General features: G+C 44.3%; 3 protein-coding genes across 3 annotated transcripts; 1 reads left to right on the top strand and 2 right to left on the bottom strand.

Moving 5' to 3' along the window:
* Positions 1-4057: 4057 nt before the first annotated feature.
* purbb (purine-rich element binding protein Bb) lies at positions 4058-7589 on the bottom strand. The gene has a single exon (XM_063209976.1). It carries the CDS (start codon positions 7505-7507, stop codon positions 6611-6613), a length of 897 nt encoding a protein of 298 aa, XP_063066046.1. The 5' UTR covers positions 7508-7589; the 3' UTR covers positions 4058-6610.
* Positions 7590-9525: 1936 nt separating this feature from the next.
* On the top strand, positions 9526-13338 carry LOC134457930 (histone H2A.V). The gene is made up of 5 exons (XM_063209975.1): positions 9526-9643; positions 10459-10536; positions 10806-10919; positions 11492-11621; positions 12805-13338. The coding sequence occupies exons 1-5, from the start codon at positions 9641-9643 to the stop codon at positions 12864-12866; spliced, it is 387 nt and encodes a 128-aa protein (XP_063066045.1). The 5' UTR covers positions 9526-9640; the 3' UTR covers positions 12867-13338.
* Positions 13339-15378: 2040 nt separating this feature from the next.
* On the bottom strand, positions 15379-17545 carry ved (ventrally expressed dharma/bozozok antagonist). The gene is made up of 3 exons (XM_063211110.1): positions 17236-17545; positions 16598-16884; positions 15379-16293 (listed from the first exon to the last, which is right to left on the bottom strand). Exons 1-3 carry the CDS (start codon positions 17543-17545, stop codon positions 15895-15897), a joined length of 996 nt encoding a protein of 331 aa, XP_063067180.1. The 3' UTR covers positions 15379-15894.
* Positions 17546-18653: the final 1108 nt, after the last annotated feature.

Here is an 18653-nt window from a genome sequence, read left to right as displayed (position 1 = left end):
CTTTCGTCTGTCCGGCCGGGCTTCATTTCCGTTTCTGGTTCTGTTTCGTGTGTCTGCAGCCACAGTCCTCCATTCTTGTTCTGCTCTATGTCTGTATGGCCCAGTGAGGGTGTGCTGTTCAAAGGGACACCGCCGGACCCGTACAGTACAGCCATTTAGGGTGCAATAGTGGGTGCAATGCAGAGAATGCATTAATGTAACAAGTCAGATAGCAGAGAAGACACACGCGCACGCACACATACAGGGTGTATGAAGACAGACAGTTTCTGCTGACATCTTAAAATGTCAACATACTTTTAACTACCCAAGGAACACATTAGCACGATTTATAACCAAATACACCAAATCCATTTATGTTATTCTGTCAACAATTCACTGAGGGACTTTTTTTTATTACACCACTTTTTTCACTCTAATCATTGATATCTAATCTGCCTCAAATGACAATATGGCAATGGCTTTGACATCCTAAAGGTTTAAAAATGATGAACGTAGGTCATCATCACTGTCAGATGCCTTGTTTCTTCTAAGAGTCATTAAGAACACAAAATGTTCACATAAAGTGCAATTCTGAGATGTGGTGGTGATAGGCTGCTATGGTTGAAGCAGTGCACTTGATGGAATTCAAAACTAGCTAATCATTTAGCTTTCTCATGGCTGTGATTAGATGTTTTCACGACTCAAGTCGGTTCAGCTTGTTGTCACCTGTCATGGTGTGTCATGTGGTTGCCTGCACAGGTGTTGTACAACAGAGACAGGCATGGGAAAAGTCCCTGAGTGAAAGACCCCGGTAAGCATTAGCTTAGCTTAGCTTGCACTTATACACAGACAGGAAGTGACATATTTGGTGGAAAGAGGCTTCTGGGATACATTTGCCATGTGCACACACACACACACATGCACGCACGCACTCACGCACGCACGCACGCACGCACGCACGCACGCACGCACGCACGCACGCACGCACGCACGCACACACACACACACACACACAAACACACACACACACAAACACACACACACACAGCTACTGCCTGATTGTACTAGCCCAACTTTCACCACAGCGATGCATATTAAAAAAAATGTATGGGAGTGGCTGCTGTTTGAGTGACAACCACACAAACACACCCAAGATAACAACGGCCTTCCCTCCCTCCATCCCTCCCTCGCACCCTGGCCCTGCGTCTGCCAGATCGATCTGAGGTGATCAGGAGAAGCCAAAACACCACTAGCACAACTAACACCAGTCTCCATTCCCTGCCTTAGATATGGAGAGAGAGAGAGAGAGAGAGACAGAGAGAGAGAGAGAGAGATACAGAGCCAGAGGTCATACCCGCACCCTTGCCTGACAGACTATAGCCGTAACAGTAACACAGCAACGAGACACACACTACCACCACCAGTCAGTCCATCCATGGTCGGCACAGTTCACCTTTCTCACTAAACTTGCCCGTGGCGGAGAGTTGTCTTGGTGACGCTGCCTGCGCCCGTGGTGCCAATTACCTCATGGCTGCCTTGCTGGCGATAGCTTACGCTAGCTCAGTGCCACTCGGTACAGTCCCGGCTACGCAGTGTAGAGTCCCCTACAGCATTTCAAGCTGCCCTGCTGAAATGGCCTGCACTAATGGCCGAACAAGTTACAGTATATCAAATGGGTCTTTTTTTTATTAGGAGGTGGGGTTGGGAATAAACTATCAAAGAGCACCATCAATTCATGTTAGATGTTGGCATCTGTGATAATTACTCATTTAGTTTTTTGTGTGTGTTAAGTTTGCTTGGGGCTTTGTTTGCAACAGGACTGTGTTCAGCTATTCCCCAAATATCTTTCCTGCTCCGGCCCCTTTCCTGGGACACCACTAACTCAAGGCCCCGTGCCCTCATGAGAGCAGAGGAGAGAGTGTAAATAAGAGTGTGTAGTGTAGGAAAGAGGAGGGAGAGAAGGGAGGCCGCCTGAGTTTAGGGAGGGAGACTTGGGTGCTGCCTGGCTGTCACCACCAAAATGGTGAACCCTCAACCCCCCAATTCCTAAAACTCAAGGGGTCCATGAACCGGTCAGCACAGCAGCTGTGTGTGTGTGTGTATGTGTATGTGTGTGTGTGTAAGGGCAGGGTAGTCAGAAAGGAGGGGCTGTGCTGTGTGTGTGTGTGTGTGTGTGTGTGTGTGTGTGTGTGTGTGTGTGTGTGTGTGTGTGTGTGTGTGTGTGTGTGTGTGTGTGTGTGTGTGTGTGTATATGTTTTGGAGAAGGGGGGCAGGGTATGGGCCAGAATGTGAGAGTGAGTATTTGAGTGCGAGATTGACTGTATGCGAGTGTGAGTGTGTGTGTGTGAGTGGGTGTGTATGTGCGTGAGAGGTCAGCAACTGAAAGAATGTCCTGGCAGCAGCTGCCACTGCCGCGTCACACACACACACACACACACACACACACACATTCAATTGGCTCCCGTTGCCCGTGCTGCCAATGCTTGTTGGCCCACCACTACAGTCGTAGTAATCTGTGCTTGCCACCTTGCCACCCCTTTTGCACTGGACCCGTGCCAGCTCGGCACCCGTTGGAGTCATGGCCGCCTGTGATTGGGGACACTAAAACGCCGGCTTGGGGGTAATGGATGGCGCCATGGAGATCATTCATGCCCACTTTACAATCAATACCACACTGGACCATTTCCACTTTTGTCTAGGCAAAAAATGCTTTGAAAAGCACACAATCTCAGGACAGCTAAACCACCATCAAATAGTTTTTTTTTTTTTTTTGTTCGTTTGTTTTGTTCTACAGTCACTGTTAACATGTTTTAGTTTTTGAACATTCTGCAAAAAAGAATGTTTTCTACTACCACAATGATGCATGATCCTAGAATTCCACATTATATTCTGTGGAGCCGAACATTCCTTTCATACCAGTGTGTGAGAATACCTGCTTAACAGTAACGGTTGTCTGTGGCAAACAAAATGAGTTGTTCTATTCACCCAAGATATAGTTTAGCATGTGTTTTACTAATATGCATGTCTGAATTCATTGAAATCAATACTTTTCTCTTTTTTTTCCAACATAAAATGGCTGCTTTACTCTTTTGTACAGATTCCAGGTGCGGAATGCTTTGCATCAGATCAGTCATGTCTTAGGCAAATCTACTCCCCTATCACATGTGCAGTCAGTGCTAGCTATGTTGTAATTAGGTTTTAGGGTAGTGTGTGTGTGTGTGTGTGTGTGTGTGTGTGTGTGTGTGTGTGTGTGTGTGTGTGTGTGTGTGTGTGTGTGTGTGTGTGCGTATGAGCATGTGGCAGCCTTGACAATCGGGCCCTTGTGTCTCTCAGCGGTCAGTGGCAGGCGTCAGCCTTTCGGCACAGCTGAAACTTCCCTGAGCCGGCGAAAAAGGGGGGGCCGCGGGGGTGTACGTGGGGTGGGGTGGGAGGAGGAATAGAATGAATGCCGGGCCGGTGCTGGCGGGGTCGCTGTGTTAAAATAGCGCCGGCTGCAAAGTCAGCTCAGCTCTCTGCTCTGCCCCAGCCGAACACCTCCTGCTCCGCTCCCGCTCCACCACTCCGCGGCGCGCCATGCCGGTCCGGCACAGCTGCCATCATTGGGAGATTTACGGAGAATCCTCCGCAACAGCACCGCAGCCCATTGGCCCAGACTGGCCCAGCTGCCATGGCACGGCTAAATCTCATTGGCTTACGCCCTCTTGGTTAGGGCCTCTGAGACGAGGCAGGCATTGGGAGTTTTTAGAGCCACCAGACCAAAAAAAATACTTTCTCACACACAGATCTACATGTGTGTGACTGAGTGGACATACCTATGAAAGAATATGTGTGAAAGTGTATGTGTGAGTGTTTGATGTGTGTCCCAGCATAGATGTTTAGAATTTTTTTTTCAAAAATCAGTAGCTTTAAAGATCACAGAATGTACATCGACACTCTCACACCAAACACACATAAGCACGTGTAGACTCTAGATTAAAACAGCTGCCACTGAACGAGACAAATGTAAAGATTTTTTGTTTTTTTTAAAGTGAGGTTCTCATGTCATGTTGTGTTTGAAACACTGTCTCCCTAAACGGACTCGACTGCAGAGGAGAGACTTGTAGAGTAAGGAAGCGACCCACTTGGGGAGTTTACATTGCACTAGATATGACCTGTCATTGCTCAAGACGTTTTTTTTTTCTCCTTTAAATAAAGTGCAGTAATGGAGTAAGTATGTGAATATGCACCAATGTTTGAGTGTGTGTGTATGTATGTACGATAATGTGAGTTTGAGAATGTGTGTGTGTGTGTGTGTGAATACCCATGTGAGTTTGAGTGTGTCCACTGTGTGCGTGTGTGTGTATAGTATACCCATGTGAGTTTGAGTTTGTGTGTGTGTAATTATGCTTTCCCTGTACGAGCGGGCTGTCCTAATTCCCCAGTTAGGCTAATATTGAGAGGAAGCCAACACTCCTCCACTGTCACAGACACACACACACTCAACTCAGCACACTGATCACCAACCACAGGACAACAGTGTTACATAGACGTCTTTCTATTTTTCGCTTTGCTTTGCCCATCAACAAAAAAAGAAACTATGAAGTTTGCTTCCCTGGGATTAGGAGGTAAATAAAACAATAACACAAAGAGGTGAAATTCTTCTGATAATTCAATAAATTAAACAGAAGACAACTCCAAATGAAGGACAGAGATGCAAATTTTTAGAAAACAAAAAAAATGACTCACATGGGTGTGACATGGGTCCCATCCATTAGATAGTGTGCTAAATAAAATGTTGCCTATACTTTTCAGAAACACATTAACCAATACATTTTTTTCAACATATATTGTGAGGAAGAGAAGATGGGATTCTTTTACACAGTCAAGATACATTGCATTTTATATATTTTTTCTTTACTTAGATGTTTTTCTTCCACTTTCTATAGGAAAACCGACAAAAAAAGAAAAAAAAAGGAAAAATAATCTGCACAATGCTTCTCCCCAGCTTTGTTTTTATGAAATCAGCCCAATATGGCTTTTTTTATAATTCTGTCATTTATATAGATATATTCTATTTTAAGTAATTAAAAATATGCTGGTTTGTTCCACTTTTTTTCTCTCATAAAGTATAATCTGCAAATATAGTTTTCTTAGAAAAGAAAAGAACCCTTTCATGCGGCTTTTTGTCCATTCTAGAAGACAGGAGTGAGTATGATGGGGCCTGTGCTGTGCAAGGCCTGGCCTGGGGACAGACAGACAGAGCTAGGTCTACTTCTTCTCAGGTGAGAGTGACGTGTGACGTGTGTTACCTCACAGCCCCAAGGTCCAATCTGGGTGACAGCGCTGGTTTTAGGCTCAGCTTGTAAAGTGTGTGGCTCTCTCTCTCTCCGGCGCCCACTCTTCTCAGTCAGTCCAAGAGGAGAATCCCCCCACCACCCCCCAAGGACTGTCACTGTCACCTGTCAGCTGGTGACTCACAGAAAAGTCCTGGCATTCCTCATCGATCACATTTGAGATTGTTCCTTTGGATCAATGGCATGTCGCCCCATTCAGGAAGCAGGACGTGGGCCATGGTTGGGGCCACAACAGCTTCTTGGAAGATGGGGGAGGGAGGATTGCAAGACTTCACACAACAACCAAAAAAAAAAGTTCCATTTTGATGCAGTCATTGTTATTAATCCACTCCTGCAACGTATATATCCGCTGATCTCATGTTGGCGGAGGAAAAAAAATAAAAATAAAAAAAAATGTCCCAATTGTGTTGCAGAAATTCTGGACAAAATGCTTTACGAGTGCGAGGGCCTATAAGCTGATTTATGGGGGGGTAACACCAGTCAGCAGCTCTGGTGACAGGCCTCGGCCATGTATGGAGGCCACCATCTAAAGTAGCCATGTTTCAGCCGAGCCAGGCTTGCCTAGCTGCTGCCAACCTCACTCAACTCACTCACTGCATGTGGGTCTTTTGGACATGGCTATCGGATCTACTGACATCATACATTGCAACAGCCAACTTGTGTACATTTCTGCCGACATTTTTAAGCCAAATTAACATCCCACAGATAGACACAGAAGTGCCCTGGACCCTCTATGACCTAGTTTTAAACGTTAAGGGCCCAGGCACAGGGAGAGAGAGTGTGACAGAACCTCTGGTCGTGCACACCTCCTGTGTCATTAGCTAGATAGCAACAATACACACAAGTAAATGCATGTGGGTTGGGGGTTAGGGGAGAAATAGCTTTTCTTAATATAAATGTTACAATCTGACATTATAAAGATTTGTTTGTCATTATAATCTGACAGTATAAAGATTTCTTTGTCCTCTTAGGATGAAGAGTTGCTGGTTTAGGAGAATGCCATGTTGTCATAGGCCATTATAACAAATCATACTTTTTTCTTGCCTCATAAGACCTTCCTGTCGTGCACCTTTCGCCCATGGCTTTTAACTATATACTTGTGACCCCCCAAACAACCCTCATTACAAACAAAAAACTTCGGATCTTACACATCTATAATTCTGTCAAATGTATATTACGCCACAATATTTTTTAGTATAAGTTCGATTCGTCATGCACTTTGTAAATCTGTCTTGTCTGCATACTGCAACATTTTTCATTCTGCAGATCTCACGTCAGCCGGACAGCCTTGGGGAGGTTCAATCGTCCTCCACATCTTCGCCCTCTGACTCTTCCCTCCTTTCGTACATTTTATCCCGTTGTCTCTCCTGGATTTCTTTCATCTCCTCTGCATAACGACTGAATGCTCCTCCGAACTTACTCCAGGCCTTGAAGGGGATAGTTATAGAGTTCCTGTAGCTTGGTTTGACTTCGCTAACTCTCAGGAACACTCCGTATTTGTTGGATCCGACGTCAAAGAAGAAGCGTTTGGAGTCCACCATGATGGATGTTCCCTCGGGAAGCTCGCCGTAACCCCCCGCTGCTGTGCCACCGGTCAGTTCCTCGTCGTCTCCACCGTAATCATCTATAAGCTTGGCAAGGGCGTCTCTGAACTCTATTAAGCCCTGGGCCGGGAGCGCGATGGTTTGGCCTGCCTGCATTCCGCCCCCAGGGCCTCCAACTCCGAAGCCGGGCCCACGGTTGACGGTTTGTCGGATTCGGAGGAACCTCCCCCGTTGATTCTCCTTCAGATCGAGGTAGTATTTTCGGTTTTCTCTAACCAAGAACTCGCTCTTTAAGGCTCGTCGAGGCCCACCATCGTCTCCACCGGATGACTGAGCGATTTGTTCAGGGCTGCTGGGCCCAAGTTGGGCGTAGTGCTCAATGAAATCCCCCAAGTAGTCGCGAAACTCGGCCGCAACTGACATGGAGAGGGTCAGGCGACTTTTGGAGCCCCCGGCCCCGACCTCGGCTATCTTGATGAACCTGCCCTTCGAATTCTGCTTGACATCTAGGTAGAAACGCTTGTTTTGGATGTCAAGCCTTTTGGAAGCGAGTTCCTGGGTCTCTTGCTCCCGCTGGAACTGTTGAAACCCGCTACCTCCTCCACCTCCACTGCTACCACCGCGCTCGCTCCCACTGTCTCCATCCGCCATCTTCACCGCCACCAGCCCGCTTCGTTCTCCCTCCTGCGTATCTTACTCGCAGCATACAGTGAACACCCTTCTCAACGATACTGCAGGGACCCATTTACTTCAGTCACATTGGCCTGACTTCTGCCAATTACAACTGTGGAATCACATTACGCAGTCCAATTGGCCATTTGATACTTCAGTCATTCGTTTGAGGCGGGATCTTGAGAAATCATTGGCCATGAGCTGCATCCGCTGCGTGAACGTCATTTCCTCTCCGTTTTATTTTTTTCGTAATGATGTACTTCCATGATCGTGATGCCCTTATCAACTGGCCTGGGGTCAGTGACGACCGTATTTGCTTACTGCAGATACAGGGCGATAATGGGATGTTTTGCACGAGATATCACTTAATTCCGGTTATTAAAGACGACATATTTTGTGCATGGCAGGTTTACTCAGGCGTCACACACGGTGGAGCTGCTGAAAATGTTCTGAGAAGCCAACATTTGCAAAACATCTGCCAACACTGATTCAAGCATGGGGATCCCGCGTTGGCAACGAGGAAATGCGAAATTAAGTGGAGATGAATAATTTAACCTGTACACTGCAGTTAGTCACATGCGTCATTGCTAGTCCTGTCGTGAAATCATTGCATGTCTAGTCTAGTCTCTCGTGCGTTCAGGGTTATGCCTGGCATTGGCAAATATGTGCCTATAACGTCTTGGCACGCTGTGAAAAACAGGGCACCTTGGAGGCTATTAAACATATGTCCAGCAAAATGTTGACACATATTGTTAGTGGTAGAGTGAATGGACACCTTCTGAGGATGCGGCATTAGGTGCGATCGAGATGTGTCAACGCATGAATGCGCATTTAGACAGCAATGCACCCTGGATGGAAAATGCTGCATGACGGTTAGATTTCCTGTCAAACTTCGAAATTTCGTCGACGTTGCGTTGACGAGGTGACATGTCACATGGTGTAAAACTATCGCGGGATGAATGCGGCTGCAGTCAGATCTTGCAACCTCTGCAGTTGCTTATCCCCTTCAACGCTCGTCGGCGCACTGCCTCCGAGGTCACGCGCCCATGAACTGGTTGGTCAACAACTCACTCACGTGTGTATATGGGTCTTGTCTCACACCTCTACACAAGTTTGCGCAGGTCCCCACTTCAGCTCCTCCTCACTGCCTGTCCCCCCACTCCTCACACGTGGTGTGTTAGTAGAGCAAACCGGTGCGAGCTCATCGTCTCGTTCATATTTGTGGCCGACTTTAAATGCGCTGTATTTAATAACACCCACATCGTGACAACAAGTTCTCGCTTACCTCCGTTGCGCAACGTCGACGCTCGCAATGAAGTCGTATGGGCTTATTATCTTCCTCGCCGAATGACAACAGTGTTGAACTCTGTGCCCTCTCCTGCGCTAGGCCTTCGAGCATGGTTGTCCAATCACAGTATGATGCGCCCAAGGCCTGTCACTTCTTGATCACACACACTACTGTATCCAAAATATATATCCCCCCTTTTTAAAAGAAAACACAAAATGCTGTATATTTGAAGTCCTGATAAGCAAACGTGCAAGTCACATTTATAAATTCCATGCAACCACACTCAGTGCGTGTTCCTCAGTCAAGCAAGTTATATATTATTCAAGAAATAATATTGCTTTAGACAAATAGTAAAAAGCCAGAATCGGAAACAAGTATTGTAGCCTAAAATCAGCAAATAAATATGCTCCTATATCTTGCGCCCTCTAAAGGCAATTTAGGAAAATATTGCTATAGGTTACTTGGCCAAAAGATTATAAGAATTGTTTCAACTAAAGTGGAAGGTGTAATGCATCAAATACTTTTAGGTATTGGGAGATTTGTTCTAAATACTCTAAATCGTGATTTATAAAGGGTTCATGGAATAAACTAATCTTGTGGGGTATGCACGTGCGCCTGCGCATTCAGCTGGGAAGCCGTTGAGATAGGTACAAACAATGTCGCTATTGGCTAAACAGATATTCAAAGCAGTATAGACAGTTGCTATTGGCTGTTTCGCCAGCTCACGAGAGTCAATTCTCCTGAACAGGTTTGCGTGAAGAAGAAGCGTTATTGTTTCCCTCCTCCTCAAATTCAGTGAGATAACTGGGCATTTAACCGGTGATATGGTAAGGATGGGTTGATATTTTCTCTAATTGTATGTTGGCCTTGGGTTGGTGTATGCACCTCTTCAACAACTGCTTGATTGTGGTGCCTGTAGTTGTTCGCTATCGCAAGTATAATGTATCCAGTTGACTAGCAGGAAAGAGCGCCAATTGCAGGACACACGAACGCCAATGTAGTAGTAATCTGTGGGCTTCGTCAACTCTGAAGTTTATCTGGTAGTCAAGCAAGGGCGAAGTCATTTTTTCGTTGGAGAAAGCAGTGTTTATGATTGCAAAGGTTAGTTCTTGCATCCCATAGTGTAGTTAGCTAACGTTGGCTTTCCTGTGCTTGCCATTCGCCGGTGGCTTAAGGACTCGAGAACTAAGCCAATGTCAATGAATGGTCAGCTGGCCACTTTGCTAAGCTGCATTCAATACTATAAGTGGCCTTTTTGAACCATGACCTTTATGAACAGTTTTGTTGAGCAAAATGTCGACTTGTCGTTGCCGAAACAGACCGCGTTTTCTGGTTGCTGGGAAGCTGGAGGAACTTGGCATCAAAAACTGTCAAAGCCTTGAAGTTAGCCAAATCCGGCTACGTTATTAGCATATGTACACATTATTTACGCGGTTGATGGTCCAGCTATGCACGCGACTGTCCATAGGTTAAATGAGGTTAGCATTCTGCATTGTATTCATCCAATCATACTTCTGCTTTAAAATACCACAGTTTTGAAGCTAATCGCCACACGAACATCATTACAGTTATGGGAGGTTGGTTGACATTTGTATTATTATTATTCTTTTGTTTTAACACCGCTGTTTCCTAACTTGCACAGGCTGGGGGTAAAGCTGGAAAGGACAGTGGCAAAGCCAAGGCCAAGGCAGTATCCCGCTCCCAAAGGGCAGGGCTTCAGGTACACCCATCACCGTGCATTGCACACACTATTTATATTAGGCCTATAATCATATCATAATTTATTTTTCAGTGTGAGATATCTTGATTAGTCTTGTGTGTACGTTATGCAGCACATTGTGTATTGTAATGTAATGGTTACATCTTGGTTCTGCTGTATATTGCACAGCTAAGGTCGACTAAACTCAAGCGTGTTCTATATAAGTAACATTGGCTTATTTAACCAAGGTTACCAAATAAAAAAGTATTCTGATGTGCCCTGTTGTGCAGTTCCCAGTGGGGCGTATCCACAGGCACCTGAAGACCCGCACCACAAGCCATGGGCGAGTGGGAGCCACAGCGGCAGTGTACAGTGCAGCTATCCTGGAGTATCTGACTGCTGAGGTAAGACATGTCTCAAGTGGAATGATGATGTTAACCCCTTGGCTGATACAACTTCATGTCTTTGTACTCTTTTTGTTTGCACTTCACTTCTGTATGTAGTTCTTTATGTATTTTCTTAAAGTAGAAAGCTGCCACCACCGTACAAAACTTGGGGCATAATTACAACCTTCATCTTCCTTCTGTATGCCACTTTGCATAACAGCATCTACTGGTGCAATCTATTGCACACTGAAATACGTTAGTTGTTGCTGGTCATGAGACTAGAACTTGGATATTACTGCTTGCCTTTCTGCCTGACAGGCCCATTTGGTGTACAGTACAGTATATGGATTATTTGAATATGCCTCTGCGCGTTCTGATGCTGCTGTGTGTTCTGATGCTCTTCCATTGGAATATTCCTGTAGTTGATTTTGTGTAAATAAGCAAGCAGTTGCTGAACATTTATGGCCCTTTGGAATTGTATGCTGCTTTGTGATTAGTCACAAGTCATGCAATGTTATTTATGGTACCGCTTTCAGAATAAAGGGATACAAAATGAACAAGGAAAACCATTGAATGTGTTGCATGTACAGGTTCTGGAGTTGGCTGGCAATGCCTCCAAGGACTTGAAGGTGAAGCGTATCACGCCACGTCACTTGCAGCTCGCCATCAGAGGAGACGAGGAGTTGGATTCCCTCATCAAGGCCACCATTGCTGGAGGAGGTCTGCTTTTATTTATTTATATTTCACATTTTCAGTGTGTGTGTGTGTGTGTTGGCCCATTGAGGTTTAATGAGTTAAGAAATATCTGATTTGTGTGATGGTGATTGTAGAAGTAGTATAATTAAAGGGGCTCTATGTAGGATTAAACATGTAATTAATCGCTGTCTCCAGTCAGCCGTCATTAGTAAGTGAATGATGACTCGTGACCACTTTCACAGTCCACTGTCAGAGAACCCCAAATGCAACTTTTGACAGAGCGACCTGCTACAAGTGTCGTGAGACACTTCTCATACGAAAAATCGCTTTACATACCGTATTCAGATTTGTATCAACTGCTGGCATTCCGTGATGAAAAATATTCTCACAGCGAGTTGATTTAAACAGCGTTTTTTTCATGACTGTCAACGTTATCCTACATTGTGCCCCTTTAATAATTGTGGAACAGTTTTATAACTTCATGTCATGGTTAGTTGTGTTTAGCAGCTGGACTTCTTGGCTAAACTCTTTGAATAATATGGCCTCAAGAAAAACGCAGCAACTCCTGCATGACCTGTAAACTCTGGCTTCTACACCTTGTACAGGTGCCAGTAAATTAGAATATCATGGAAAAAGTTTCATTTCCATAATGCCATCAATAATTCCAGCTCAACAAAACCATGAATTGATTGGTCAATTCACCTGCTAAATTTAATGAGTCTGACATTAATGAGTGAGAATCTACACAAACATGTACACGGTGATCTGCCATGCTGTTTTGGTGCATGGTTGTAGGCCAACTAGCAGAGTGTGGCGTGGAACGTTAGTAAACCTCGCTCCCGAAGCCTCAACACAGTGCGGTAACGTTGGGCTATCGGACCAGTCCTTTAGCTCGGTGTGCTCGTACTATGCTTCCCATCGCCCAACTGATGTAGTTGACAAGGTTGCAGGTTCGCGTCCCAGAGGGAGGGGGACGAACCGTGGGGGAACACCTCAGTCACAGTGGTACCGTTGGATGGGCGTGAGGTTTAGGGGGGAGAGTGTCACAGAGGCAGGGAACACCTCAATCACACTTACCCCACCCTTGAATTTGGGAAAGAAACTGCTAAAAATATTACACTGCATCTTTATAAGCTTTATTATCATGTCATATTTCTTATACTATGGTTATACTCCCTTCACACTGTATTTTTTTTAATCCACACAGGTGTGATCCCACACATCCACAAGTCCCTGATTGGAAAGAAGGGTCAGCAGAAGACGGTGTAAGGACGGACCTTAGGAAGAGAGCGTGCGTGTGTATAGGGGGTGGCAATCAGCATGACATTTTGGTTTTCCAAACTATTTTGTTATTGTAGTGAAACATGAGAATGTTCGGTAGACTTGTGTGTTTATTCTTTTGAAATACCCGTTTTTGTACCTTTTACTTCCAGAGTGTGATTTGGTTTAAAAAAAGAATAATCTTCTGTTGTATTTCCCTTTTTTTATTAGATTGTGTATGGAATATAAACTGCCATCAAAGATGTTTTTCATGGTATTTGGCCTCTACTCAAACACAAGCTGTTTTATACATAAAAATGTTTTAAATGTGTTTTTAAAATGTCTTGTGTCCCTTTTTTAACTTTTAATTTTCTATAATGAAATGGTGCTATGAGAAAAGTGGCATTTTGTATGCTCTAGGATTTTGTTCAAGACTTTTTGTATATTACAATACAAAAGAAATATACTAAATGCAGTCTGATCTGTTCTGGTGATTCACTTATTGAAAGCGGCATGATTAGGTTGCTGTTTTACTCGTCCCACGTGAACTCCAAGTGAAGGAGTAATGGAAAACAACAACAATTTTTCCAACATGTTAATTGCACTGAGATCATAGAAGCAGGCCTTTAAATCAACACCCGCCAATCAGCCAAATGCTGTTGAAAATTCAGTTTTGCTGGTAGAAAAAAACCCCTTACTTGCCACTCTGACCCATTTATTGAGTGTGCGTTTAGCTGGTAAGATTAAGAACTTATAGCCATTTTGGCTGGTGATGAAAAAAGTTAATTTAAAGCCCTGCGTAGTATATCTTCATTAATAAATAGGTGTGTTTGCATGGCCATGCCTGTTTATATTAATATTCTTTAAGTGGAGTTAAAATAAGCACTGCATTTATATACATATACAGTATGCTGGAATTTTGTTTTAAATTGTCCACAGAATAAGGACACGTGAAATTGTGTTTTGAATAGATTCAGCCATATATTTTCCAAGACTGCCATTAAACTATATCCTATTAAAAAAAGTATTGCAGATGCTTCATATTCTTGCTAGTTTCATTCAAGCCGTACTCCACTAAGGGGGGGGGATAAAGATGTGTTGTATGATTGAACCATGACTATTGATGTGTGCTTTTCCATCATGATCACTACCCATTTTCCCTTTGCTAGTTTGAGATAGCGTGATGGCTGTTTATGTTTTCTATATAGATAACAAGAGTTGCCATAGCTGGGCTGGGCATGCACACCCATCACTTGACAACCATGCAATCCCAAATCTCAATTGTCTGTTTTAGTTACTAATAATTAGCTAAAGTAATGAGGTCTTGTTTAAACACCAATTCTATGATTGGTCTGCCCAGCATTCTGGGCATAGTTCATAAGTGGGATGAATAAAAGTCCTAAGTGCTCCGTAATTGTTGAATTGCAGAACAACAATGGCATGAGAAAGAAAGGCAGTCTGTTTTGAAATTGATAGAGCCATCTGAAAGGTAACCTGGGAACTCCCAAATGGCCTTTGGCTCTACACAATCGTTTTGATCTGAAAGATGACTGACGCAAAAAACGGACCTCCCTTGTGATTAGGTCAGGTGCTAACCAGGCAATCTGAAAGGCTTAACCTTATACTTTCTAAGTCCGTATGACAGTGTACTATCTGCTTGGTTTACAACCTTCACTACTTGACATGACAATATTTGCATTCAGTCAGTTGTTCATCATTATTTAAATTCAATACCTCATATTTATTGAATAGTGTGGTAAGCATCTGGCAGGTGTCAAATTTGGCCTGTGGGGTAATTTTCTTTGGCCCACGAGATCATATCAAACGTGTTATACAGTTGGCCCACATACACCATTAACACATAGTATGGTGTGTGAACATGTAATTTGAAGTGTCATAGGAATTTTAGTAGGGCAGAGGCCAATACAACATCTCCCACTCATACAACAGCATATGTTCAGGCACATTTACATGCTCACATTATGGGGAACCTATGTCGACCGGATGTCATTTTAATGTTATGCAGTTTCACATGAAATATGACATATTTTGTAATGGAATCTTAGAAAATACATTTGCAATACAATTAAGTTATATTCAGGGGACCCAGATTAGGCGGGGTCTATTCTGAAGGTGGTTGCCATAGGCAACTCTTATTTATATTTATACTTCATAGATTTATATTTTGGCCCTTTGTGAATTCGAGTTTGACATCCCTAATCTACTGTAGGCCTATAGATCAAGAAACTAGTGTACACTTACTGCTTCTTGCTTCAGACAGAGTATGTAAATAACCTCTATGAATGCAAGGTGTTGTGTGTATCTAAATAGGTGAAACCCAAACGTTCAAAGTAAGCTTAAAAAGAAAAGTATGGAGATTGTGTTTGAACAATTGATTTATTCAATAAACAATAATTCTATATGCAAAGATTTTTGTATATAATATATATACACATAAAACAAAAATACACAACTTTACAAAATGTACATACTTTCTTATTTTAAATAAATTCTGTCACAATACAATGGAATGACAACATGGAATTGGGGCAGTATTGCACTCTAGCCTCAGTGGTGGGGAGTAACACATTGGTGGTAGGGAACACATTTGGAAGGAAGGGGAAAAAAAACCCATCGCATCAGGTTTCTGTTGAGCAGACTCTGCAATGCTGTGTGATCTAATCACACCCATCTCCTCCCTGGGCTTCCTTTGTCCCCCGTGGGCAGTAGGCTGAATAAATAATGTAAGCAATGTTAATAAAACAGTAAACTGCAAAAAGGCTGGAGAACTGCATCCTGGGTAGCTGCAAGTTCTCTCTGTTGGTAAGGGTGAAAGACACCTCAAAGCAGTATAGTCACAAACTATCAAACCCACATTTACATTGCACCAGACAAGGGCTATGTCATCCTGTTATGATGGCTCAAGTTCAGGTTAACCCGTTAACCATAGAATTCATTTGCTCATCACTATCATCTTATTGTCTCTACATAACCTCAATATGACAGTGCCTTTAATCCAGACCCAGGGGGCTTATACCTAATACTGATGTGTGTATGGCTGGAAGGGCACCATCCTCGAGGAAGGCCCAGCTGAGGCTACAGCCAGGCCTGTGAGTCCGTTGTACTGGTAGAGGGCGTCCACGGTGGGCAGGCCATGGAGATGTCCCGCAGCAGCAGCAGCAGCAGTCACGGCAGCGGAGGGGTTATAGTGGAGGCCTGCGGGGGAGATGTAGGCCGTAGCGGAGGGCTCCTGTTGGTGGTGGTGTTGGTGGGAGGTGGCGGTGTAGTAGCTGGGGTAGGGGGCCGGCCGGTAGCTCTGGAGCTCTGGGTACTGCTGCATGAGGTGGGATGCCACCTTGGCTTGGCAGGCGTGCGCCAACGCGTCCTGAACCGTGCGCTTCAGCTTCATGCGCCTGTTCTGGAACCAGTTCCTGATCTGGAAAGAAAGAAAGAGAAGAATGAGTATTAAGTATTCTAATTTTCAATCTACTTACAAAGTTCAGATATGATGTGTAAATTAATATGTTAAAACAGAAAAAGTTTCATGTAACTTTTAATATATCGTGGTGTATTTACAAAAAAGATTTGAACTTAATTGCGTATGCTGTGCTTCACATGTTAACATCTTTCCTGTCTGCCCATGAAAAACGCTTAATTATTATTATTAAATACATTTTAATATTCTGACATCAAATTAAAATGACCTTATGTGACCATAAATTATCGAAAGGGATGTGTACCTGCTTGTCGGAGAGGCTGAGCCTCTTGCACAGCTCGGCCTTGTCCTGGGTGCCCAGGTAGGCGTTCCTCTTGAAGGCCTTCTCCAGGCTGTTGATCTGGTCCGCTGTGAAGGCGGTGCGGGGCCGCCGGCCACTGGAAGGGGACAAGGCAAGGGGAGGATGAGGAGGTGGAGGAGGGGTGTGGAGGCCCTTGGAGGCGGCACCGGGGGAGAGAGACTGGCCTCCTTCACTCTCATAGCCCGATGTCTCTTCTTCTTCTTCTGAGGTGGTGAACCCGGTTTCTTGGCCTGAGGAAATGGGAATGATGAAAATAATATAGATTAGTCAAAGCTTTTGAAGCGGTCATCATTTGATTAGATGAGATGCATGTATCTAAAAGTTTAATAGTTACTGTATGTGTTACAGGCAAATCGAAAGCATTTGAGAGGGCAAACTGCTCAACACACTAATTATGACTCCCCTATCCCACATTCTCCATAAAATTGCTAAGAAAAAATCATCCAAGCACAGCTGAACTACTGTACAAACTAAAAACTTCAAAAAAAATTAAAAAACTTTAAAAAAAATTATTTTCCCAAAAATTTAAATAAACTTTTAATTGTTTCAATTATTTTTCATAAATAATAAAAGAACCTCACCTTGAACACACTGCTGGATGTTCCTGTTCTCTTGGCTCTGTTGGCGGCGTGCGGAATCGGAGTGGTTCTCCACATGAACCTCCAGAGATGGCCTGCTGTGGATGGGCCTGCATTGCCTGTAGAAACCGGGCAGGCTCTCTGGGACGGTTCCGGAGGTGCTGGGTGTGTGTGGTGGACCAACTGAAGCAGCTGAGATGCTGGTAGTGTTGGTGGAGACCGCTGGAGCAGGCTGCTGCTGCTGCTGGTGGTGGCTACCTGAGACCTGGCTGCTGCTCTGAGAGAGCCACTCAACTGAAAAGTGCCCCTTCATGGTGCCTTCCAGGTGTAAAATCCAGAAATTGCTCAAAAGAAAACAAGGTAACAGGGAAAAAAATCCTTGTCCAAAGTTCTTTTTCAGCTTTGCGTCCCAATGTAGTCCTTGAGTCAAGAGTGAGTAAATCCTTTGGTGAGAAGGGTTTGAATGCTCAATGCAACAGCAGTGCGGGGACAATCCGGTTGTCATGTGCTGTGCTGTCCTGTGATGCTCTGGCTGGGATGGTCCGTCTCTTGTCTCTTCTGTCAGGGTTGAGGAGCGGCTTGTGAGGGCCGCAGAGTGGCGGCTGAGGTATTTATAGGGGGCAGCCCGGCTCATTTACAATTCACTTAGGCCCAGATCAAAGGAAACATCCTCCTGCTCCTCTGCCCTCCCCTAAAGTTTTCACAAGTGCGGTAATTAAGATGTCTCAATCGCCTCTGAATGAGCCCATTAATTCTTGGCTCCAGTAAGTCTGGAGATGTTACTGCCCCCACACCCCCCCTCCACCACCCCTGTCATCTATCCATACTGTCACTGTCTCGCTCTTATCCAGTATCTGGTGTGTCTGGGCATTTGTAAGCATGTTTGTGTGTGTGTGTGTGTGTGTGTGTGTGTGTGTGTGTGTGTGTGTGTGTGTGTGAGAGAGAGAGAGAGAGAGAGAGAGAGAGAGAGAGAGAGAGAGAGAGAGAGAGAGAGAGAGAGAGAGAGAGAGAGAGAAGAGAGAGATGTCTTGTGTTGTATGCATGTGTAGGAGGCACAGTTTGTATTCCTGAAGCCTGGGTCTACTCTAGATAAAGCTAAGTTAATGTGGGTGATGTCACATACTGTATATTGGCCACTGTATGTAGGAGTTCAGGACAGTCTGATAAGGAAGTAATCGAGTTTCAGAAAAGGCTTGACTAATTATCCGGATCATCGTTAACATAAAATTGATCTCCTTTGGCTCCTTGAAGAGATTAGTTTGTCATGCTACAGCAATATCACTGCATGTTGAAAACCATTGATATGATTAAATTCCTACTTTGAAAGGGGATCAACACGTTAAGGGATCAACACTTTATGGGATTATCCCCTCCTGTTAATGTTGATGACAAAGTTCAAATGCCATACACTCCAGTGGATT

This window comes from Engraulis encrasicolus, chromosome 11 (genome assembly GCF_034702125.1).
Source record: "Engraulis encrasicolus isolate BLACKSEA-1 chromosome 11, IST_EnEncr_1.0, whole genome shotgun sequence".
NCBI classification, from domain to species: Eukaryota; Metazoa; Chordata; class Actinopteri; order Clupeiformes; family Engraulidae; genus Engraulis; species Engraulis encrasicolus.
The sequence above is the reverse complement of the archived record's forward strand: the minus strand, read 5'-3'. Positions and strand labels throughout refer to the sequence as shown.